Source organism: Ambystoma mexicanum, chromosome 5p (genome assembly GCF_040938575.1).
Source record: "Ambystoma mexicanum isolate Mex_15411 chromosome 5p, UKY_AmexF1_1, whole genome shotgun sequence".
Taxonomy (NCBI): Eukaryota; Metazoa; Chordata; class Amphibia; order Caudata; family Ambystomatidae; genus Ambystoma; species Ambystoma mexicanum.
The window spans coordinates 1,368,675,083-1,368,700,470 of record NC_090930.1 but is presented as its reverse complement, the minus strand read 5'-3'; the positions used below and the strand labels follow the sequence as shown (position 1 = coordinate 1,368,700,470).

The 25,388-nt window shown below is 44.7% G+C and overlaps 1 protein-coding gene across 2 annotated transcripts in view; it reads left to right on the top strand.

Moving 5' to 3' along the window:
- SLC6A19 (solute carrier family 6 member 19) overlaps positions 1–25,388 on the top strand; it is a 791,726-nt gene that overhangs the window by 654,082 nt on the left and 112,256 nt on the right. For both annotated transcript variants that reach the window (XM_069613782.1, XM_069613781.1), the window contains exon 11: positions 12,476–12,638. In XM_069613782.1, the coding sequence (XP_069469883.1) occupies positions 12,476–12,638 (163 nt within the window). The remainder of the gene's footprint in view (positions 1–12,475; positions 12,639–25,388) is intronic.

The window sequence follows — 25,388 nt, the reverse complement described above, 5'->3', positions numbered from 1 at the left end:
CCCTGGCAGCAGGCAGCCAGTACTCCACTCCCTGCCTCATGCCCCTGCTCTCCCTAGTAGCAGGCAGCCAGTACTGCACCCCCTGCCCCTTGTCTCCCTGGTAGCAGGCAGCCAGTACTCCACTGCCTGCCTCATGCCCCTGCTCTCCCTGGTAGCAGGCAGCCAGTACTCAGCTCCCTGCCTCATGCCCCTGCTCTCCCTGGAAGCAGGCAGCCAGTACTCCACCCCCTGCCTAATGCCCCTGCTCTCCCTGGTAACAGACAGCCAGTACTCCGCACCCTGCCTCATTCCCCTGTCCTCCCTGGTAGCAGACAGCCAGTACTCCGCCCCCTGCCTCATGCCCCTGCTCTCCCTAGTAGCAGGCACTAGTACTCCGCCCCCTACACCATCTCTCCCTGGAAATGTCTGTATAGCAAAGGGAAAGACCACACAGCAACTCGTGTGTCCACTACATGCACGTTCTGGTCAGAGTTGCAGAACAAGGGTGTTGCCTATCAAAATGAGTGTTGCTTGTGGGTAGAAAGGTGTTTGCACTTTTGAAGTCATTTGGACCCAGATATTCCGTAGGCAGTTAAATAAATAACAGGCATGAGTTGTGAAACATTGGCAGCACTACAAGGCCGATCAACAAATGGGTAAAATCTAAATTAGCGTTTTGCACATTACCTTAATATACTGCAATTCAAAAAGCCCACACAAGTGTGTGTGCTTGCAGGATAGCAGTGGCAGGTATACCACTTTAGACTGGTACTAAAGAATTGAAACAAGAAAAACATGTACACCCCACTGCAATGTCCACGATATTTATACATGGTCCAGATTATTCGATGTTAATAGCATGTACACTAGAGCACAACTGATTATAGTAGCGTAGACAGCATTTTGCAAGGCAGATGATTGTATTTGAGTGAAATTATTGGTTATCTAACAGCATTGTTTAATTCTAAAGTCAACAAGGCTATGATGTTTTTAAGGAGCACCTTACCTGGCCTGAAGCACAAGGTTGCCTAAAGGAAACTTGGACCGTTGGGTCGGCCATGGAGTTGTAATCGTCCAGGGAGTGAAAGAGCTTCCCCCACAGAGTTTTTGTTTTGGGAGATTATACTGGATCCAGTTTGCAGTTTATAGCATAGTCCTCTTGTCCTTGCAAGTTGTTATGGAAAACATCCATAGCTTAGGATCTTGATCCGCCAGCCTTTGAATGCTGGTAAAATAGAAATCACCCATTAAAAAGGTGGAAATAAATACTTTTGACAGGGCACCAGACCTCAAAACAGAACTGGGCGCTTTGCAGGCGTTTTAAACATGACTCCATATCAGCCAGGAAGATATTAGCACCATCGGTGGGGGGCGCTGACCCATCAGGAGGCTCAGAACACGTCTGTACTGTATGGTACAAGCCGACGTTCTGAGCTGCCCGGGCAGCCAGCGCCCCTTGCCCGCTCACCCTTCAGCAATTAGCACTCGTGTAGTTTCCTACACGGGTGGCAACAGTGATTTCATTTCGTTACAAAAAATACAAAATAAACGTGCCTTTCCAGCGCAGCACTACGCTTTGATGCTCTTGGGAAGTCCGTTTTCATGTCGATGACGTCTCTTTCTTTCTTTCTTTCTTTCTTTCTTTCTTTCTTTCTTTCTTTCTTTCTTTCTTTCTTTCTTTCTTTCTAAAAGGATGATGTGCACCTACCCCACCAATCTTACACGCAGCCCTCACATTCTCACAACTCCTCCCACCGCCCCGTCTGCCCCACAAAATCTAGCAGCACACTGCTCCTCTCCCTGCCTCTCACCCCGCCTCCTCCCAGCAAAGCCTTCCCACTCAGTTCAGCCACTCCCAGCGCAGACAACCAAACCCTCATCAACTCTCTCTCCTCAACATGCCTCTCACACGCAAGCAAAAAATGTCCAACAGTCTCAGGCACCCCACACACCGCACAGTCCCTCGACTCACGCTTCCCCACTCGAAACAGACTGTCATTCAGCCCCACATGCCCTATCCTCAACTGGTTCAGCATCACTTCCTGTAACGCTCACCTGATTCTCGCAGAGGCGCCGGTCTTGACTGGGCGACTACCGTATCTTCAAAGGTGATGTGTAGCACCCGGTTGGCTCTTTGGGCTGGACCTCTGTGCACTGTATGCCTGACGTGTAGAGTAAGATGTCTTCAGATAGAAAATATGGGGTTAATGAACTGGGGTTATTGGGGTGTCCCTATCTCTTTCCTCTTCTCCTCTCCTGTAGACCCCAAAGGTTAACGCTCTCACCTTAGGTAAGTGAATGCCGAGCTCTCCATCTGCCTCGGGGCAGGGTGCTGTAGCCAATTTCTTCACTGGATAGGTAGCGCAGGCCTCTTGACTTCAGAGGACTGCTGTCCGTCGTTTACTGCACGAACGGTAAGTTTCGAGTCATTCAAATGTCTTTTTAAAGTCTTTAGTAATGATGTCTCTTGTTTTGCAGGGTTCCGGCGATGGCGGATGACGGGCTGAAGTGAGTTGAAGATGGAGCCCGTGTGATGAATAGAAGCGCCTGGAAGCACGTGAGTAAGCGCTTGTTGCCTGCTTCACGATGCGCTCTAACTGTCTTTTTATTTTGCAGGTACGAGTTCGGAGCGGCTGCAGGGTGCCGGAATACCCACTGGATTAGATGTGGAAAGGAGTAATGGCACGTGAGTATTAAAGTTCCCCAATGTCTTTAAACGCACCTTGTTTTGTCTTTCAGATGCGGATGCAGCGCCGAAGGCCTCCGGAGCGTGCGAAGAGTTGGTAAGCTTTTGTCTTTCAGATGCCAGAATGCAGTATGAAGACCTCCGGAGCGCACGAAGAGTAGGTAAGCCTTTGCCTTTCCGATGCCGGAATGCTAACCTGTTCTTTCTTGTCTTTATAGGTGTTGCTGAAGACTGGATTCAGGATGGTAAGCCTTTGCCTTTCAGATGCCGGAATGCTAACCTGTTCTTTCTTGTCTTTATAGGTGTTGCTGAAGACTGGATTCAGGATGGTAAGCCTTTTTCCTTAGGCCCAGGACTGGATGCAGAAGACACGATGAGCGTCCTGCTGCAGAGGGTGCAGAATAACGCAAAGCAAGATTCATCCACCGGGTGTGGTTTAAATAGCCTCCTGTGGTGCTTAGGTGTCTCCTTCCACAGCCACGCCTAAGTAAGAAAAGAGTTCCTGGTAAGAAAAGAGTTCCTGCCTTCCAGAAGAGTTCCAGTGTTCTAAATCTAGGGAGTGGCTCCAGCCCCACCCAACAGGAAAAGTAGTTCCAAACAGAAGAGGATCAGAGGCTCAACTGGCAGGCAAGTAAGCAGCATGGTCTGCTGCAGGTAAGTCCACCCAAGCATTATGAGCCCGGCGCTTCCAGCGCTGGGACTGGGCATATTTATGAGCCTGGTGCCACTGGCGCCAGGACTGGGTCCAAAAGGCCCCAATTGGGACTGGTTGGCACTCGGAACCTGGGTTATGGATCTGCTTCCAAGGGAGTTGGGAAAACCCTGACCTTTTGGAAGCAGAGATCATGACACTTCCTCCCTCCTCCTCCATTCCAGTTTCCCTGCATCCACCTTCACACACACTTTCTCACGAACACCAAACATCCACCTGCCCTTCAACCCATTCTCCACCTCCCCTGCCACTCATCCATAACCCGTTTCACCACCACAGCCTTCACATCATCCACACTCAAAGGTATCCTCACATCAACCGCTCCTCTCCTCATACCCGCACCCGCTGCCAAGTCCACCAACTCATTACCCAAAATGCCACTGTGACTGGGGACCCACGCCAACTCCAGATCCATCCCCCCACGCACACACCGATCAATCTTCCTCCTGATGTCCAAAATCACATCCTTCCTATCACCATCCCCTGCCACAATCGCCTGCAACCCACTCAATGAATCCGAAAACACCACCACCTTCTCAAACCCCAACTCGCACACCCTATCAATCGCCAATGCAATCGCCACCAACTCAGCCGTACAAATCGACACGTCATTCGTCAGTCGCCCCACTTTATACTCCCCAGTGCTTTCCAGATAAAACACCATACCCACTCTCCCAGACACAGGATCCTTCGAACCATCCGTGAACACCTTACACCCTTCCTTCCCTGCCACTTACGCCTGACCCAAAGCCTTGATCTCACCCCGCAAACCCCGCTTCTTCGACACCACACTCGCCAACTCCAAACACACCTTTGGAGACCCCATCATCCACATCGGCCATTTCACCAAATCCGTACTCGTCACAGCCAACAACTCGCCCACACCTCACTGCACCCCCTTCTCCCACATGTGAAACCCCAAAGTGCCCCCCTTCCTCCTCCACCGGTCCCTATAATAGTCAAACCTCCAATTATACAGCAAACATTCACGCACCGGATGAGCCACACTCTTCGCACTGCGCTTCACCCACCACCTCATATTCAACGCATCCCTCCTCAACCCCAACGGCATCTCCCCCACAAGCACCTGTACCGCATTCTCTGGAGAGGACCTCATCACACCCGAACACACCCTCAATGCCCTCGCCTGCACCCTATCCAACCGCAGCTTCTGACTCGCCGTGAAACCCACTGCCACCTGACATCCAAAATCCATCACACTCAAAATCAACCCCTTATACAACATTCGTAAACACTTCTGCTGCGCACCCCACTCTTTCCCAGACACCGCCCGCAACAAATTCAACCTACATTTACACTTATCCACCACACCATCCACCTGCAAATTCCAGTTCAACTTCCTATCCAAAATCACCCCCAAGTACCGAAACTCTTCCATGCTCTTCACCCTCACACCTTTCAAAACCAAGTCCAACTCCTGCTGCACTCTTCTCCTTGAGAAAACCATACTCACACTTTTATCCACAGACACCGAAAAGCCCCATTTCCCACACTACTCCTCCACTCGCACATTCGCAGCTTGCAGCCGACTCTGCACCAACAACAAACTCCTCCCTCTTACCCATACCACACCATCAACTGCAAAGAAATCCACCTGACACCCGATAACCGCCATCAATATGGAAAAGCAACTTCCGATCAGCAGCACTGCGCGGTGCCGCACTGCACAAGAAAGGTACGTTTATTTATTTAAAAACAAAAAAAAGACACCGTTAGCACCCGTGTAGGGAACTACACGGGTGCTAATGGCGATATGCCCCTCACTGGTGTGCCGTCACTTTCGGTAACAGCACTGCCGGCCTCATTATGGGAGCCGCGTGCTTTACTTGGGAGGTGGGCCACATTACCTACGGGGTTGGGCCGTCACCTCGGGGCATATCACTTCATTATTAGAATAGCATGCAAGAAAATGCAGTCCTATGACAACACAAAGACAAACCCATTCTGCTTGGCATACTGCCTGGCTGGCAGCTGGTGGAGAGAACTGACCACAACTCAGATGGTTAATCGTAGACCATTACACAATGTCGGTGATCACTTCTGCTCCTTCTCTGTAGCACCACCCAGTAATCCTTCCTTTATATTCTTTTACAATAGGTGAATCAAATCAGTACCTCAGACAGTTTTGAGCTCTCTGCATTTTGGGACGTGTAGCCCTAAATAAATCACACGATCAAGCTAATCATAAAGATAACGTAAGAGAAGAAAACCTTTGATAAAGATCGAAAATTATACTTTGGGAGTCATTTTGCAACCCAGTGGAGCATGACAAAAAACGTAAAAAACCAATGTGTTTATTCTTTACGCCTTATTTGTATGCTCTCTAGGCTGTGAATGCTATTTGGAGGCAGAGTTGGGGCAGAGAACGCATATCACAGATTGCACAAGAATCACTCCAAATCTCAGAGGCGGTTCAAAGGTTTTTATTAAAGTCTTTGAGGCACTAGAGTCACCCCTCTCATGTCTTGTATCACACCTCCTCCCTTACCCAGGTGTCTATGAGCACAGGTTAGTAAACTGAGAAAGTTGACCCCTATGGTCTAATTCTGTGTTTGGCTAGTTGTGAGGACATAAAGGAAGAACACTGTATCTCTCTAAACCCCCTCAGCCACTTCCTGACTTTCTCTACTCTATCCCAGTTTTGGCGTTGTATTGTGATTTGCCTTACAGATATCGTTTTGGATTCAGTCCTCTGCCTAGCACACTAACTCATCTCTCCTGTTCCAACTCTTCCTTCATACTCACTTCGCCTCCATCCTCCCTAAATCTTCTAATTCTTCTGATGTTTCTTTCTCATCCTAGACCTTGCCTCAACCCATTGATGTTGCTCCTCTTTTCACAACTCTATTGTTCCCTCCTTTACACTACTACTACTACCATCCACTATACAATCACTCCTTACACTAATCTTTCTAACCACACAAACACTCACACAGAAGTACCACTTTCACTCATTAGCCAACACCTCACCATCTCCAACAATCGTCTCCATGTCAGGCACTCCTTCCTCCCTTCTGCTGGTCTCTTGGTCGTCATCCACCTCCACCTTTGCCCTCACCCAAATAACCCACACTTCCTATTTTCTACTGCTTCCTCTTTTCTCCCTTCTCTCCTGATATTGCTCTTCTCTCCCTGGTCAATCTGGTCCTATCCTTCCCACCCTTGGCGTTTCAGAAATGTTGAAGGTCATAAGTGAGTTAGTTCTCTGCACAGCCTGCCACGGAACAACAATGGTGGCCCGGGAAGGTCATTGTTTTTGTTAGTTTTCTGGGGACCAGTTTTGGGTGCCACTGAGAGAAGTCCAGTGGGAAAGATGGTTTGGCGTTTTTTTCTCCCTGCTGATTTAGGTTGCCAGAGTCATTGTGCATGCTTGCTAGTATTCCCAGAGCAGCACGTTGCATTCCTCTTTCAGGCTGCATATGGACGCCGCTTCCCTACGTGGCTATCCCTCCTCTCACTGGGACTTGTTTAAGCTTGGAGGGAAGGACTGCATGGGTGCCATGGCTTTCCTTCCTTTCTTTGGGTTTCTCTTGTTGCAAGGCTGATAGTAGCTGCGGCCTAATGGGGGTCAGATGATAACATTTCCACCAGACATGCGTGCTCTGGATCAGGATTCATACGCAGATACTTCGTTTTAGATTCTAGTTCACATAGTATGTTTCTGGAAGAGATTGAAATAAACTGACAACCATCTTGCACTAGGGCATGGCTTGATTTAACAGTGGTCTGCACAAAAACATGTTGGCTCAACGGGGGCAGCAATTGATGCCCTCTCAACTGCCACTGTCCACCACACGAGTAGGACTGGCTTTGGAACTCCTGGATCGCCCCCCGGGGGTCTTCCCACCCCTTATTGATAAGGCCATGCCCTGGATCTCCCCCCGGGGGGGGGGCTTCCTAGGCCTTATTGATAAGGCCAGCCATGCTGCTGGTCTTGTCACAGGGTACACATAGCCACTGTACATTCCTGCTTTCCCTTAACATAGTGCCATGGTTTTTCAACTGCATTTATTTTCAGGTGGTGGAAACAAATCAATTCCTATGAAACTCACCTGCAGATTACATAGGAATTCATTGTAAATGCTATCTGCAAAGCGTAATTTGCAGACTGCATTTACACTGTTTCCAAAACGAATTGGAAATGTGAAGAGTAAAGGGCGATTTCACCTTAGTTTTTTTGTACTCTTTGCATTTATACTTTGTTTTGGAAATGACTAAAATTGCATACGGAAATTGCATACGGAAAAGCATGACCCCCCTCCCCCTCCCACTGGCATAATACCTCACCATGGTCTTGGCCACACTGTGGAGTGAGCGAAGAGGTGCCATTGCTTTCCCTTTAAGCCTATTAGTGATGGGGGGTGAGGGATTCCCCAACAAATTGTCTCATCCCGGGGCAAAGGGTGCATTGTGTGTCAGCTGATATTACAAATATGAGGACAAGCACTGTATACACATCACCCATGGGGTATTATCTCAGCAAACAGCAATTACAAGGATAGGGGTTCGATACTGCCACAGTCATCTTGTCCCGATTCCAGGCTGGGCCATTACTCAAAAAGTGGTAATTCATAGCACTGGCTTTCACGATCATTCCAACCTTCATGTATGGCTCCATTACCACCTTAGATAAACTGCAGTAAATCCCCATATGCTATTTTTATTCTATGCATCACTTTATGGGGTAAGCTTCCCGATTTCCCCGCCACTTTGGTAATCTCTAAAAGCATGTTATACACATCACTACACCCAAGAATGGTAGACAACATGAGGCATCTAAAAATAGCGTTTTTTTTAAGATGCTCCCTTTTTGGAAACTACAAGGTCACCTTATCCACAAAGGTACCTTGCACATTTCCAGGGGGTGTGATGTCCTACACAGATGATGCATTGGCTAGCCCCTTTGCTTACCCTCACTTAAGGTACAGAACACTGTTCATACATTCGTGTTGCAAGTATGCTTCACACACTGCTGCATGACAGGATTTTAACAATCATGTGGTTGCTGGGAGCACATTTTAAGTGATGGGTTATTTAAAGGCCTACCATTGTGAAATGTTAAAAATAGGTTAAAGCATTTCTATCCATGTGTAAGGGATAGAAATGCAAGTTGTCAGCAGCAGTTCATACTGCTGCTGCTCCATGAACACAAAAGGTTCAGAATTATCCAAGATCTGCATTGCACACACCCCTAATCCTGTTCAAATAAACTCAGGGGAATGTGCTTTTTTTGCATATGTTAAAACACACCTCATTTTGTGGATTCAAGTTTACTTCAAAATGCACAGAAACACCCCCAGATTTGCGCAGTTGTGACGAAGAAAGAGCATCTGAATATGTACATCTATGATATTTACATAAAGTTGCAGTTTGTGAATTTTGCACAAGGTTCCTGTTGAAAGTGAAGGAGATGTGCTTGCGCATTGTTAGGCAGAATCCTGTGCAGTGCCCTTAGGGACCACTACACACAATTAAGACTACAGGTGGCAATACAAGTTTTACCTTTGGTACAAGCCTGTACTACTATGTTAAAGTGGTAGCAGTAGCGGAGCAACCAGGCTTATCTCAAGAGTATATGAGCAGTAGCAGAGATTACACAAAGGGACCACAATTACTGTGACTCAAGCACACACTGACTCAAGGTTTCTGGTAGAAAAATATGAGTACATTTATTTTTAAACCGTTTGTTATAAACACAACACTTCTATTAAATTCAAAACCACACGTAAAATCAGTACAACTAACCAATTCACTTTGTACGGTATAGATCAAGGTAAGTACCCTGTGTTTGAACAGACCGTGTTATGAAACAAGACACGTTACTGTGAATACGATTGCAATCACTTTTTGACAGTTCGGTCTACTAAATAAACGCGTATCCACGACAAGAATTGCTACCGGGGCAAAAACACACTTAGGAGTTGGGGGCAACAATCATAGGCAATATTATAGTTAGGAAGACAGGATCGAAGAACACTCATAGATAGGAATGTAAGAGTCAAAGGGTCGGATCCAGGGTCAAGTGACACCGGGTGCCTGTTGTCGAGGATCACACAGTCGGACAGTTCACGATTCAACGTAGCCAAGAGTACTTTGATATTGTCAATGTTCGGAAGCAAAAGTTATAAGAAGGAGGGAAAAGTAAGGACAAGCCTTAAGGAAGAGAAATAGGGATTCACCCAAATTCCTCAAGCAGGACACAATACCTTTCTCAAAGGATGAAGCTGGTGCCACGGCAGTTGTTCCTGGTAGTTTCCTGCAGACCCACGATTCCTGGAGCTTTGGCAAGAAGAAGGACGATGAGGGGGTCTGCACCATGCGGGGATGAGGCCGGCAGCAGCGTCGATGAATAAAAGATGCGCTCCTTAAAAACAGGAGAGGCTCTTCAGGTGGCTATCCGGACCACTACAGCAGTGTGCAGCGATTTCGACCACGAAGGGATTCCTCTGGCTGAAGAAGACAAGCTGGTTATCTCCACCAGGCTCAAGGGAAGAAGACTCCGGAGTGGATCTTCTCTTAGTCGTTGAAGGGTAGATAGCTCAGGACTGCAGCAGGGCTTCACCGGTACGGGATAATTGCAGCAGTCAACCTCTCCTCCGCTTCTCTTCGGTTCCTTGTAGTTCCAGTGGCGACTCTCTGACTTCCAGCCCAAGAGACCTGCCTTTTATGCGAAAATCCCCCATTCACACAGCCTGGCTGTCAATCACACAGCAGGGGATTGTCCAGCCTGGACAACCACCTCGGCCAATCATGGAAAAGTGTGACTTGGGTTTCCTAGGATACCCTGTGCAAGGGGTGACTACACCCCTCCATCACATTCATCCCACCTAGACACCCAGGTGCCTAGAGGAGGGCTTCTTGGCAGAAGCCCGCCAAAAGACAGTGAACAAAGAAGGCAAACCTGGTTTGCCTCGCAAAGTAAAACACAAGAAGGAGTTTAACAAAAAGAAATGGTGAATAAACCGCACCGGAGCCAAAAGAAAAAGTATTTGGTCGATCAGGTTTAAGTTCGAGGCTGATACAATAGCCTACAATATAGCCACGTTTATATAAGATAACCACGGTAGGAAAGTTCAGGGTAGATACCACTGCCACCAGCCAATTCTAAATGTTAAAAGAGCGAAACAATGCTCTAGGAGGTACAGATAAAAAGGGCTAAGAGTTAATATTCCATGTAAGATGGGGTGTACTGGATCTGTGGTTAAATTGACTAAGTAAAGTTATTGGCAACTTTACTCTTTTCTGGGGGACAGTATTCAGCCTCAGAAATGGAGTCGGGGGGAAGTCAGTATGACAACCCTGTGTCACTGCACTGAAGGTGCTGTGTAACACACAAAAGAAGGGGGCCACTGAAGTGGTGTGCTCCAGAGCCCACATTCATAAAGACAGGTAAAGGACACATAGCAAAACATGGGTAAGAGTGGGGGAAAAGCTCACACTCTTACCAAGTGGAAAGAAATAACTCCAGAGATCCAGCAAAGCTGCTGAGAGACTCACTAGGTAAGGGAAATTAGCCATGAAATGAGAATTCTCACTAACACGCATCTTATCACTTGTGCAAAAAAAGTATGAGAATCTGGCCCTGGGTTTCTAACCACTATAAAGTTGTTTTGTGGGGTAAATCACCCACAGATTTTCATGATGGGTCCAGATGGTAGTGGGCCCTTGTGCAACAGTCCACTAATGAACAATGACTGAACATGTCTTCCTAAACTCGAAGTATAAATTGCTTCATTTCAATTCTTTACATCAGATGTATCATACAGCATGAGAATTACATATCACCTTCGCGTTGTTTGATAGGGGTCCAAGGTGTAAGGAGGAATATGCAGGATTTCTACATGTAGCTTGTCATGTTCATGCCACTTTGCCTGAGAATGAGGGTTGTGTGATTGCGCTTCTGCCGTCGACATGGCTGCTAATGCTATTTTACATAAAAACAACATTACTGAAGTATTTTAGGACTTGCCTTTTTCTTGTCCAGAAGGTGGATCTTAATGGCAGCTGGAAAGAATTGATGCTTTTTTATTGCATTACTTTTCACAAACATGTGTTTTATTACAATATTTATGATTTTAAACTTTGTTTTCATTTCATTTTTGGTATAGCTAAATGGATAGCATTGTACACGTATAATACATTCTAAATGAATCCTAAAGGGAATCAAAATAATACTACCACAAACATTCAAAAGACTGCCCATATCATTTTCCCAGATAGTGCCCAATTAGCTTGCTCCCAGGTGGCATCCTAAGCCTCACATGTTTCGCTCCTGACCACATGTACCCATACTTCCCTCTTCTCCCCAACTAACAACTCCCCTCTCAAATATCCTACACCTTACACTTCACACGCAACCCCCCACAGTTACCAAATCAACATCAATGGAGCTCTGACGAAGCTCACATCTTTAGCTCTACCACACTATCCACATCCGCGGCTATGCCAGACCAGACCATTATAACTTTTCCTGGTATTGGGCTCTCCCCTATGGATAAACACATTCCCAAGTGTCCCAATCAAACCCATATAACTAAGCAGCTGCAACTGTCATCACACCTGGCTTTACATCTTCCTGTAGCTCTCACTTTCCTTACAGGTCCGCATGCCGCGAGGCCACCAAAATTGCAGAAGGGCAACATACAAATCCACTTAACATTGCATTACGTATCTTTATAGTGAATGGTTATTTCGTTGAGAGGGAGTCAGTTAAGGCGGCACAATGCTCTTTAACTCAAAATAATGCGTGTCCCCCTTGATTCAAAAAGCACATGACATCAGCATATTTTCTTTATGGTTTGGGAAACCGCTTTCAGTTCATAAATTCAATGATTTAACTCCTTTTCAATATTCTGTCACCATTCTCACAGGAATTAGTGTTACCTATAAGTTTGTTAATATGTTAAAATGACATAACATGATTACTATGAATAATGGACAAACATTGGCAATGGAAATCATTGTTATTCTTTAACTATTTTGATGTTGTGTTTGGTAAATTATTATAAAACATATCACATCAATGCATATAAGATGCAGATTGGCAACTTTTTAACATTTGATTTTTTTATTTCTAGATTTAATGAAGACATCAAATTCATGATCGGCCACAAACCGAATATATTCTGGCAGGCCACTTGGAGGATCATCAGCCCCCTCGTCATGTTAATTATATTTCTTTTTTATTTTGTCGTGAAAGTAAACAGCGAGCTGAGCTACATTATTTGGGATCCTGAATATGTAAGCAGTTGCATTACTGTTTTTGTTTCCTTTGATAATTGCAAAGAAAAGTCTATAAATATGAATGATAAACTTGAATGTATTCTTCAGGCACTAACCCGCCACTGCCAATTTTTTGATGTAAAGGGACATTTTGTCCCATATGGGTTCATATCACCCACTAGCGTTGTTTCATTGAACTGATGGGATTTGTGAAATGCTCAAAAGAGAAAATAGAAGAGGGCCCAAAAGGTGGGGCCCTCCCGTCCCCTGCACACTATTTACTGATGCCACATAGGGCCTTCAAATATATAGATATAAATCTATCAATGTATAAATATATAACAGCAGTTTTGTTAGTTGAGCATATAACGATTTATTTGGCAAAGAAGAAAACAAAATAAAATTTGCCAAAAAGCACAATCTGTTATACAAAGTAATTCATGACGTATGACATATTAAAACAAATTGCGATGAAGCAATAAATGATGAAGAGATGATGCTGTCCAATTGTGGGGTGGCCGACGCGTTTCGAGGGTAACCTCTTCTTCATAAGGGCCCAATTGAACTGCATTTTCTGCTTGCGTTTAGTGTTTCAGAGCTCTCAGAAGAAGCCATAAACTAGCATGGAATGCAATACGAGCCACCGCTCTGAAACACTAAACGCAAGCAGAAAATGCAGTTCAATTGGGCCCTTATGAAGAAGAGGTTACCCTCGAAACGCGTCGGCCACCCCACAATTGGACAGCATCATCTGTTCATCATTTATTGCTTCATCGCAATTTGTTTTAATATGTCATACGTTATGAATTACTTTGTATAACAGATTGTGCTTTTTGGCAAATTTTATTTTGTTTTCTTCTTTGCCAAATAAATCGTTATATGCTCAACTAACAAAACTGCTGTTATATATTTATACATTGATAGATTTATATCTATATATTTGAAGGCCCTATGTGGCATCAGTAAATAGTGTGCAGGGGACGGGAGGGCCCCACCTTTTGGGCCCTCTTCTATTTTCTCTTTTCTGATTTAGGCTTTGTGCCAAGGCCTTGTTTCCTCCCCCGCACCTTAAAATTCTTAAATCAGCTCTGCTGTACGTATAATGACGATTTGAATTTCTATATCAAATGTTACCAGGTGTGCACCACTGTCAGCATTATTTGTGAAATGCTCCTCAGTCGACGAAAAAGCGCAAATATGTATGCCCAATAGGAAAATGTTTCTGAAGAAAAGGAGATTGGCAGCAGGCAATTAGCAGAAGATTTTACATTGCTGCAGAAAATGTCACAATTAATCGTGTGACAAGAACAATAATAATCCTTTTAAAATACTGCTGCGTCATATAAAATGGTCATTGCAGTTCCATTACCAATGAATTTCTCCTTAGAAACCCAGTTTCATAAAATATTACCATTCACACGTTCATTTGCTGCCTGACCACCTTTCACCTCACCAGTACCTGCTCAGGACTCCGAATGATCTTCTCTGCCCCATCACGCCCTCACTGTTTAGTGATTGCTACTCTCGGTCTTTCTGCTCAGCGTGTCCTCTTTGCCTTACCCTTTGTGGATTTCTCTTTCTCACTTTTACTGTTCTATACTTTGCAGTTTTTCTTCTCACTGCGTTTCCTTTTACCAGCCTCCCATACCTTATCTGCTACATGGTTTCCCCTCTATCTCTCCTCTGCCCTGGATCCTGGAAGGAATGCTGACAACACTCTTCCTTTCTCTCTGCCATTTTTTATCAAGTTCCTGTCTCCAGGACTTACCATAATGATTCTCTGATAACACTAAGCCACTGACAATATTGTGCCTAATAGTACTGAGTCACTAATGATACAGTACCCAGGATAAACTGACCCACTGACAATAAATAGTGTGCCGATGAGGCTAAGGCACTGACAGTACTGAACCAAAGTTGCTGGAACACTGACGACAATCAGCCATTGATGATTTGATATTGATCCAATGATGATATTTCACTACCAATTATAGTGAGCCATTGAAAGAACAGCAGCATTAAAGTCAATGAAACACACTTTTCTTGCAAATATTATTTACTTATATACATGAGGAACAATGCTCTTTTGATCACAAAACAACATATAATAGTTAAGAAATCAGATTTGACAGGAAGCAGCAAGCGTCTTACGATGGGGTGAGTTTGATGGACATTCGGACCACGTTGTGGAGGGGAGTAAATGGAACAGTCACCGCAGACAATAAGTGACAATACATACATAGGTTAAGGACAATGGACATTGGACATTTTTAAGTGCAGATATGCAGTACCGCCAGCTGTGCTTGGGATGTGGCCATGATGGGTGAAGTACTACAGGGGAGACAGAGGAAGTGAGGGATAGAGGAGAGGAAAAAATGTTAGCTAGCAGGCAGATGAGAAGTAGGTTAAGAGAGTAACTCTGAGGCAAGGCGTAAGGCTTTTAGTTCGGTTTTGAAAAATCCATGTGGATTGTTTCTCAAATGTCCAGGGGAAGAGAATTATATGCAAGTTGACCGGGAAGAGAGACGGAGCAAAAGCGAGAGGAAGCACAGGAAGGGTCAGAAGCCACAATGATAGTTGGCTCATTAGGAGAAGGCTTGTAGAGTTGGATAGAGGGTAGATACAGTGGTGCCTTACCGTGGATAGATTTGTGTTGTGAACCAGGAAAAGAAATTTAAATCTGGCCCTTTTGCATCATCAGCCATCCAGCCTGGTGACGGTACGAGGAAGTAGGTGTGAAGTGAGGGAGTTCAAAGCGAATCCTAGTAGCAAAGTTAATGTTCTTGTCGAGAGGACAGAAAGCAGAGTTCGGGAGACAAAAGAGGATGCTGGCACAGTAGTGCAGTTTAGAGAAGACCATTGCGGTTAAGAGGTGCTTGCTGGTGTTGAAAGGAAGGAGGTGCCGAATGCTTCTAATATTTAGGAGGTTGAGGCAAGCTGATGTTCCAGTTTTGGAGATGAAAGTAGAGTAGGTGTGAGAAGGTTCATAGAGGACGCCGAGGTTTCTAGCTGAAGAAGCGATGGGGAGAGTGTCAAGTGGGAACTCGATAGGAAGAGAAAGTGATGAGAGAGAACCTTTGGCAGGGAAGTAGAGCACCTTTTTTTTTGGTAGAGTTTAACATCAGAGATGGCAAAGCCATCTAATATTTAATGGCAGAGAGACAGTTTGAAATTTTGCTAGAGAGATCAGAGGAGAGTTCAGGAAAAGAGAGAACGATTTGGGTGACATCCGCGAAGAGTTGGTACGAGAACCCAAAGGAGGTCTTAAAGGTTGTGGATATCTAAGAAATTGGTAAGACAGTTTAACACAACCCTTTCAAGCACTTTAGTGTAGTGTGGCAGGAGAGACACAGGGCGAAAGTTAGCCAGTAGGTGTCATGCCCTCTTGGAAGATATAGGACCGTTGGAGACACCATTACAATGTTCCATCATATGTCCCTGCCGTTCGCCAACAGTCTAGTTTATTTCAAGAGGGCCACCACCAGTATATCCTTCCGCCTGTGACAATGCCCAGTGCGTTGCACCTTCATTTCCTCACAGGTAGGCGCTAGTGCCTTTGTTTCCGGAGCTAACGCTCCCCCTCTCCTTGCTACCTCGCAGCTAGGTTTCTCTGTCCACGACACAGCATTTCCTCATCGCCGTGTTTTCTCTGCTCTTGGACTTTCGTTTCGTCCCGTCTCACGGGTGGATATTTTACTTTCCTTCTGTGCTTTTCCCATTCCGGGTCTTGTCCGTCAGCAGTACTTCTCTCCCCTTTTCTTGGACACTGTACTATTTGTTTGACTCCTCCCAGTTCTTTCAGCGCCTTGCCGCTGTACTTCTCTGCTTACCTGGGGTTGGCTGCGCTTAGCATATCTTCTCAACTCCTGGAGTTCTCTGTGACTCATTTCCTCCCAATCCAAGTTCCTGAGGACCCAGAGACACTGTGGATATCAGAAGGTCCTTATCTTGAGAATTACACCACTCCACATTTTGGGACATACCACTAAGGAGTCGTCTCCGTCATCCACTGGAAGCAGACAGGGTTTTTTTCAGCCAGGAGGCTTTTTCCCTGTTTTGGGGCTCACTTCCAGGGAATCCTCGTTGTCAGGTGTTCCACAACCCGACAACGTGGCCTCCAGAGGAGAGAGACCCTACTTGCACGAAAAGAAGGACAAGAAGGGAGAAGACCAAAAGAAGAACAGGGGAAGAAAGAAGAAAGACCCCCAAGACAGTTGAACAGAAGAACAAGGTGAGGAGGAAGGGAGGGAAGAATCTTCAGACCCTGATAGTTATTTATTTTTTTATTTTATTATTAATGTGACATAGTCTATAAATAGACTTTACACATGACAAATAAACTTACAGTATAAACAATTTCAAAACAGTTTTTAAGATACACAAAAAACATAATATTTACAATAAGTAAAAAGAAACCCAATTGAATACATTTACATATGTTTTACAACACATATCTTCAAGATAGGCAACAGTATACCCAGATCAGATCACACTTAAAACATATGCAAGATTCACTCACTCAGATTGAAGAAAACAGAGCATATGTAAGATCTTATTTTTTCAATAACCAATGGCTAATAGCTATTATTCATTGCTTCCATGAACAATAGAGATGTTAAACCCTTCCCCCCTAAAGTTAATTCAATTTATACAGGGAAATCAGTTCAAATGGATATTTCCAATAAACTCCCAATCAGTAACCATACATTGTATATAGCTAGAAAAAGATTGATATTTGTTGAGTTAATACTGCTACACCAAAACGCTAGTGCTGCTATGTACTCACTGTTGTGGACATATTTACCATAGTGGGTCAAATATGTTGTTAATAATTTAGGACAGTTCATTAGAACATGTTTGCCTGTTTCTACTGTAGAATGGTTCTGGAGCCGTTCGCATGCAGGGTCCGTAACCACCCAGGAATCCAAGGGGTTGAAGGAGGCACTGCAGGCTCGCAGAAAGTAGCGCTCTATGCGGATGACATTCTCCTATTCCTAAGAGATACCGCAAATTCTTTACCAGCAGCCCTACAATTATTGGGAGATTTCGCTAGGGTCTCGGGATTCCACATTAATTATCCCAAATCCAAAGCTCTCAACATTACAGAAAAACCAGAGCAAATCCCGATTTGGGAGAACTAATACCCCCTGAAGTGGGAGCATAAGGCAGTAAAATACCCCGGAGTACAATTGACCCTCAAATATGATAGGTTATACGGGGCTAAGATCCCGGACCTCCTGAAATCAGTAGCTAAAGAACTAAAACGTTGGCAATTGCAGGAACTGTCCTGGCTGGCACGCATTACAGCGGTTAAAATGACCCTGCTCCCTAAATTCCTATATGTAGTCGGCACCCTTCCAATAAGAATCCCAAGCCCAGCCATCCAAACATTGCAGAAAGAAGTGATGTTTTTTTATTGGGGGGGGGGTGGGGGACTGAGAGTACCCAAAATAGTACTATTCAGACCACAGGTCCTGGGGGGTCTGGGAGTCCTGGATTTTCATAGGTACTTATGGGCAGCACAGGTAGCCCCTATGCTGCAATGGACAGCTGGGGAAGCTCCAAATCAATGGGTCACTCTTGAAAGTTCGGCGGCCAAAATAACCCTGGGGAATCTTTTCTTCCTCGCTACACGACATAGGGAAAAAGGGGGCCAGCTATTGGAATCAACTAGAACTACTCTGTGGTACTGGGACAAGATCTTGAGAAACAAGAAGATCAAAGGGGGGGGGGGGGGACCTTTTACGCCAATATCTTATAATCCAGAATTTTCCCCTGGAACACATGCTAACTTCTGGACAAACTGGGGGGGCAGGGAAAACAACATAACAACATGGCCCTAAAAGATCTTACGTAGATGGGACACCTCTGTATTTGAGGAATATAAAACCAAGTTTAACATACCGGAGCGTGAACAATACCATTATGCTCAACTCATCCATTGGGTCTCAAACACGAAAGTGAAAGAAGGGGCAAACAGAAACCATACAGGAGTGAAACTAACAATACAAGCAGGCCAACTAGACAAGGGAATAACTAGACTATACCGCCTGGTGGGGGAATGGGATCCTGAGGAGAATCTTACTTATATGCAAAATTGGGAGACCAATTTGGGGAGACCAATCGATTGGGACACATGGGGCCACATCTGGCATAGAGCCACCAAGAGTTCTAAATGTACCTTGATTAAGGAGGCAGCATACAAACTTTGTCTTCCGTGGTATATGAATGCCATTAACCCAGAATACCCGACTACGTGCTGGAGGAATTGCGGACAACCTGGGAACCTTGTTCACATGTGGTGGTCCTGTCCACTAGCAAAAACCTACTGGAAAGAGATCTTAAGCCACATTAAAGAAATAACCGGCGTGGAGCTCCCCTTCGATCCGCTAGTGGTGCTCTTGGGGGAAGCAGTAGAGGGATGCTACGCAAACTTAGGGCCGACAGACACTCTAATTACACATATGTTGAGCGCAGCCAGAATCACAATTGCGCAAGACCAAATATGGCCCAATAGTAGCCATGTGGTGGGTACGGCTGTGGGGGGTAATGGCCATGGAAAAGGTGACAGCAATAGCCCATGGCTCTTATTCAAAATACCTGAAGATTTGGCTACCACTACACGAATTCACAGATGACAAAGAGCAGATGTACTTTAAACCCAGACTACTCTGTGCAATACCTGTCATCTGATGAATCCAAGGACCAAGATGGAAATGATCCACCAGGCTGAAGTTCTAAGATAGAACAGAACACTTCTTCACCTTTAAGTTTAAAAGAGGCTTGGATGAGGGTGTGGGGGGGGGGGGGGGAGTTTGACATTTATTTTCACATGGTTATTATGTATGAGCATAGGCACTGAACAGTACTGAAACCCCATAAGGGGGTAAAGAAGAACCGACATGTTTAAAGCAATACATATCTTTTTCGATTGTCCATTGATGTAGACATGTCTATAATGCTCCAAAAACTAAATAAAGTTGGTAAAAAAAAAAAAGAATGGTTCTTACATAGTCGGCAATAGCAATAGGAATCTGATTTACCAGGCCTGTATTGGCCAGCACCGGAAGATGGTTCACCCTGAGCAGCAAAATGAAACGCCTCACTCTCACTTCCGGACATAAATTTAGGTAGAATTGCGTTTTTTTATATGTATATAACATGTACGTAACAAAATTATATTTCTTAAGCTTTTCCAGGCGAGCATAATTCTCAAGCCAATCACCCAAGTCTGCTTTTTTGTGTAATGCCCTTTTTGACCTATGAAAAAACTCCCAGTCGCGAGTATACCATCCAATTTCTTTCGGGTATATCGCAACGTTAGCTGTCAGGAGTGATTTCCCAGTCTGTCTAATGATCTCTTTCCTCATGGTGTTTATTAATGGATTACCAGAGTTACTCACCATTAGGAGATATAATTCAGCTCTTTTCTTGAGAACCTGCGATTTTAAGGAAGTTAAACCTAGTTCAAGCCTAATAACTGCCATTGGTATGCAGGTTGGGAGACCTAGAATCTTTTTCCAATATTTGCCTTCCACAACCTGCAGCCAATCAAGGTTCATTGCTTGTAGGGCTTCAACACCATAGGTCATCATCAGCGCTAAAACCTGTTGGTACAACAGACGCGCGGCCCAAACTGTAAAACCGCCATGGGAGATGGTGAAACGGTATACCATTGCGGAAATTTGGGCTGCCCTGATCATCCTTATCTGCTTGCATTGGAAGTAATCCCCTTTAGTTTCAAATTCGATTCCCAAGTATCTGTAGTTTGGGGTGTATAAAATCTCCATCTCCTGCATCACTTGGGTTTTCTGCAGATTTATTATTAAACCATTGATTTTAGAGTATAGCCATAAAGCTTCCGCTGATCTCCGCAGGCCGCTCAGAGTGTGGTCTAATATCACTAGGTCACCTGCATAGGCGAGAACTGCGCAATGTTTATCACCAATTTTAGGCAGGCAGTCATGGACCTTTTCAATTGCAGTCGGTAGATCATATGTAAATATATTACATAGGGTCGGAGCGTAAACAGCCATGCTTGAATCCTCTATTTTGTTCAATTTGCGTGGTCATATTCCCTTGATAGTCCAATTTCAGGGAGACTGTGTTGTTTTGATGAAGAAGCCTAAGATAATATAACAGGGCTTGAGGGCAGCCGAGAGATTCTAATTTGGTCCATAGAATGTCTTTACGGACCAAATCGAAGGCTGCCCTAAAGTCTACGTATAACACATACCAGGGAGGATTATCCTTATTCCTGGCTGCCGTGCGTAAGGTACCTAAAATGATCAAATTGTGTGTCGTGGAATAGCCCCTCCTAAAGCCACTTTGAAAACAATTAAGTATATTTTCCTTGTCCACCCATTCGTGTAATTTATCAAGGATTAAACCCGCAAAGAGTTTCCCAGTGCAATCCAACATCGATAACAATCTGCAGTTGCTAGAGTCGCTCTTATCACCCTTCTTATGTACAGGTATAAGTGTAGCTGTTTGCCAAGAGCAGGGTATTCTACCTTCGAACATACTTTTTTCAAAGAGAATCTTTAATAGCTCGGCTCAAAATGTAGGGTTACATTTCTATGTAATATTGGCCAGACCATTAGGTCCAGGTGCCCTTGAAGATTTTTCCTTATTTATCTTATCAATTAGCGTGGCAACCATTACTGTAAACGGGGGGCCTAGATGGAAATATGTTTTCGGCCACCGTTATCTCTATGTTGCTAGGCATGTTACGCTCTCTCAGGAATCTCTCCCATATATGGGCACCAATAGGATTAAGGATTGAATTTGTCCTGTTGCCTTTTCTCCCAAGAGTGCCCAGATGTTACGAGAGTTCTTGGTACATAGTAACCTTATGGTATCTTGCAATTGTTTTAATTTCTTGAAATACTTTCTTTGTCTTAACCACGACTGGAACTTACCCTTGAGCATTTTACAGACAGAGAGGAAGCATTTGATTCACGCAGATGTTTTCCTTGCCTTCCTAATTTCTGCTCTGAGTTGCCTTTTAGCATCTCTAACTTCATAGTCAAATAGATTTTTGTTGGGCAGCCCTAACACCGCGCTACCCTTACCAGCTGTGGCATGCTCATGGGCAAGTGTAGAGATCCAGTGTTCAGTAGGGTCTATGGACATAACCTGAAATTGGCTGCTATCCCTGTACTGGTCTTGTGACAGAATAGTTACCACTTTGGCTATGTTTTCCTCTGACCAGGAGATCCTAGCTGCTGCATGATTTACCCCTAGGTCCCCCATAGATTTAACAACATGATTTAACTCATCAACATTCAGAGTTAACCCAAGTGAGGCATGATCGCTCCAGATGTTTTTGGCAACCTTCATATCCTTCACCCGGCTAGCAACATCAGCAGAAACAAAAATGTAATCCAAAATACTCTTTGAGCCACCACTTTCCCAAGTTGACTGACCAGGAAATCATTAGTTCTTCTGCCATTAATCATCTCCATGTCCCATAGTTCAAAAAAGTTCAGCCAATACTGTCCTTTGGGGTCAACTTTCTTAAGGGACATTACACTCTTAGATCTTAAATTGGGATTACTCTTAGTCCCCACATCTCCAGACATATAGCAATTGAAGTCCCCAACAATCATTACAGATGTATTTCCTGTTTGTATGTCCAATTGATCAAAATGTCATGAAGAGACTCTTGAATAGTAGTAGTTTGAGCATCCCCAGGAGGATTGTACAGGCTTATCAATAACATTTTCTCGTCCTTATTCTTGATGCATATAACCAATTCAACGGCAATCACAAAGTCATCTGTTTTGGTTTCTATGCAATGTGATTTAACGTTATGCTGAATGCCCACCATCAATCCCCCATACGCTCTTCCCTTTTCACCTTTTTTGGCAAAAAATGAAACACTGTATATCTATTCAACACAATTGGGTCAGTCTGCCATACCTCTTGTAGGCAAATACATGTATAGTTACTTATATATGGCAATGATCCCTCCTGAGAAATCAAGTGACTGAAACCCCTAGTATACCATGAGAGAAATTTAATCCCTCAGTCTTTTTTCAATACCACCGGCAAGGATTCTGCCAGCCATTTTAAGATGTTTTGTACATCACATCTGCCAGTTGAACCTCGTTACTTGCAGGGAGCTGGGTTATACTGGTTTTGATTTTAGGCTCAGACGGCACTTTCCTTGGGCAGTCCGGGTCTTCTTTTCCTGGGTCCACATCGATTTCCACATCAACCTCCAATAAGTTATCCTTATATGTACATAGCAAATTAGCAGTGGCCAAAAATTTGCAATGAATTGCTGATACATTCGTATTTGGAGTATTTAATGGTTCGATGTATTCAAAGTCATCTGATGTTAAGACTCTTAATTGTGCAATAGAGTGGAGCCTAATCAAGAATTCTGTTTGTGTCAACCAATCATGATCGTTATTTTGGTAAAGATTCTTGATTTTACAGATACGATTGTTACTCATTTCTGGCTTCTGCCCCTCGTTCATGTGCCTTGACTTCTGTGTAGTCTCAAGGTAAGGGGTCAGCCTTGAATTGTTCGGAGTAGATGAGAGGGTTTCCACTGATTGTTCGTTTAGCATAATAGAGGGTTCAGGTGGCGTTTCTTCTGCATCGGGTAGATCTTTATCTTTCTCCGGAATGAGCCAGCTCGTGGGGCACCCTTCTCTTTCAGAGTTTCTCTTTTTCGCCCGTGCAGCTTTTTTCCTGGCTTTTTTCAGGTTTTTTAGCCCCAGGGTCAAGCTCTGAGTGTAGTTAGGGTACCTCACATGGTCTTTTCTATGTTAAATCCCTTCCAGCTAAACACTGCTGTTGCCTTGAGAAATAGACCTCAGAGTTATTAGTCACATTCTGATACACTTCCAACGGTGGGGTGGGGTCTTTAATCATCCGAATGGCTTCGGACAAGTCATTCTCAGTGTCCTCAATCATCTCTTTCTCTACTGTATTCAATGCTGCCAAATTGATTGTGTTTTCCAGGATACGCCCACACAATTTTAGCAGTATTTGTAATGAAAACTGCAGTGAGGCCATAGTAGATTGCATCTCAGCCAAGGTATTCGCATCTGAAAAGGAGCCCATATTGGATTCTGATTCTGGGATTTCTGAGTGTATCACTAAATCCGGAGACATAGAAAGCCTCTCAGGAGTTGTAGTAGTTGGTGGAAGTTCTTTTGCTGTCGCATCATTTTCCTTATCAACAGCCAAACTATTCAAGACAGGAGTCATCAATCTTTGGACGGAGAGGCAGAGCTCCAATAAGGAATTGTTGTCGATCATTAATACAGAGGAGTTATCTTGCACAATGCTTGCACTCTGATTATTCACTATCTCCTTTTCAAGAGTATCCGGAATGGATTCAATACAGGTGTTGCGTGGGAAAAAGTTTGTGATAGTGCCTTTACTTATTGGCATTTGCTGTTTAAGTTTATTGTTAGCATCCCCTTCCCCTGTTCTACCAGTGGGTGCTTTGGGCTGCCTATTGCACAAGTTGTACTTGTTCTGTGCAGGTTTTCGTCAGGGGGACATTCTACTTTTTTGATGATTGCTAGATCTCCGCTGTCCCTTTTCCCAAGGACTGACTCGCTGATCTTATTCAAGTCCAGATGATGTTGACAGTTAGCACAATTGCCACTGTAAATAGACAGAGTCAAAAGGAATTTTTCGAACAAATTCCTGGTCTACCCTCTACGATGGTTATTCCCACTGTTTGCAGGTAAAAGGTGGCAATAGAGATTATCTGCCACCTTTCACATAACTCACAGCCCGCCAAAGGAACCATCAAGCCGCAACATCCCTGCGAATTAAAGCAAATCACTCTCTGATACTCACTGCTGGCCGCCTCCGACAGGATTCTTTATTGATTATTTGTAAGCCACCCACAGTGTGGTACAGGCCAATCCCTCACAGCACCTTGATCCACTCTTCAGGCCGGAAGAGCATTCACCTAGTTAAAAGACATATTCTTTCTCTGTCAGAGTGTATAGAGACTGTTAGTCAGCACGGACCGGCCCTACTCACACAGACCGGCCCATCTCACGCTAACAGGCGCAGAACTCTCCGTGGGGACACTCAGTCTAATAATAGAGAGAGGACTGCTCGGGGGTTGGAGGCATCAATAACTGGTGCCTAAGGTGCCCAATAGAACTGTATTAGAATCTGCTCCACAAAGGGCAATGTCACTTCTGGCCCCACCTCAGGGCGTGTACCACCTGAGCACACGAGCACCACAGCACCACAACAGGTCCCCCTGCACTAGCTGTTCCAAGTGAGCCTTGAGTACCCAACTCACCATGGATGTCACAGCGTTCCTCAGGGCTTGATCAGTATTGTACCACGCAGCACCAGAGCAGACAGGAAAATGCAGAATGCACTATCCCCGTCTCCCGGGGCTGAACGCTGTCACGGGAGGTTCCAAGCGTTCCTCTGCTCTACTGTTCCTCCGACGTCCGTCGATTCACTAGAGGAAAGGAGCTACGGAAAGGAACGGAATCGAGTGTCTAGCCGCACTGCAGAGTGTGTCACGCAGCCGCTTCCGACACCACCGACACAGAAGGAACTCAGAGACCCTGATAGTAGGTTCGGGTCAGCCACTTGCTACAATGTACAATGATACACATCACTAAGAAGACCAAAACAGCATGGTACCAGCTTCAGGTCCTCCATGAAATCAAGCCTTTCAACCCCAACAAGAGGTACAGAATAGTTGTTGAAGCACTGGTAAGGTTTCAGCTCGACTGTGGCAATGCACATCTTGCAGGAGTCCCAGTT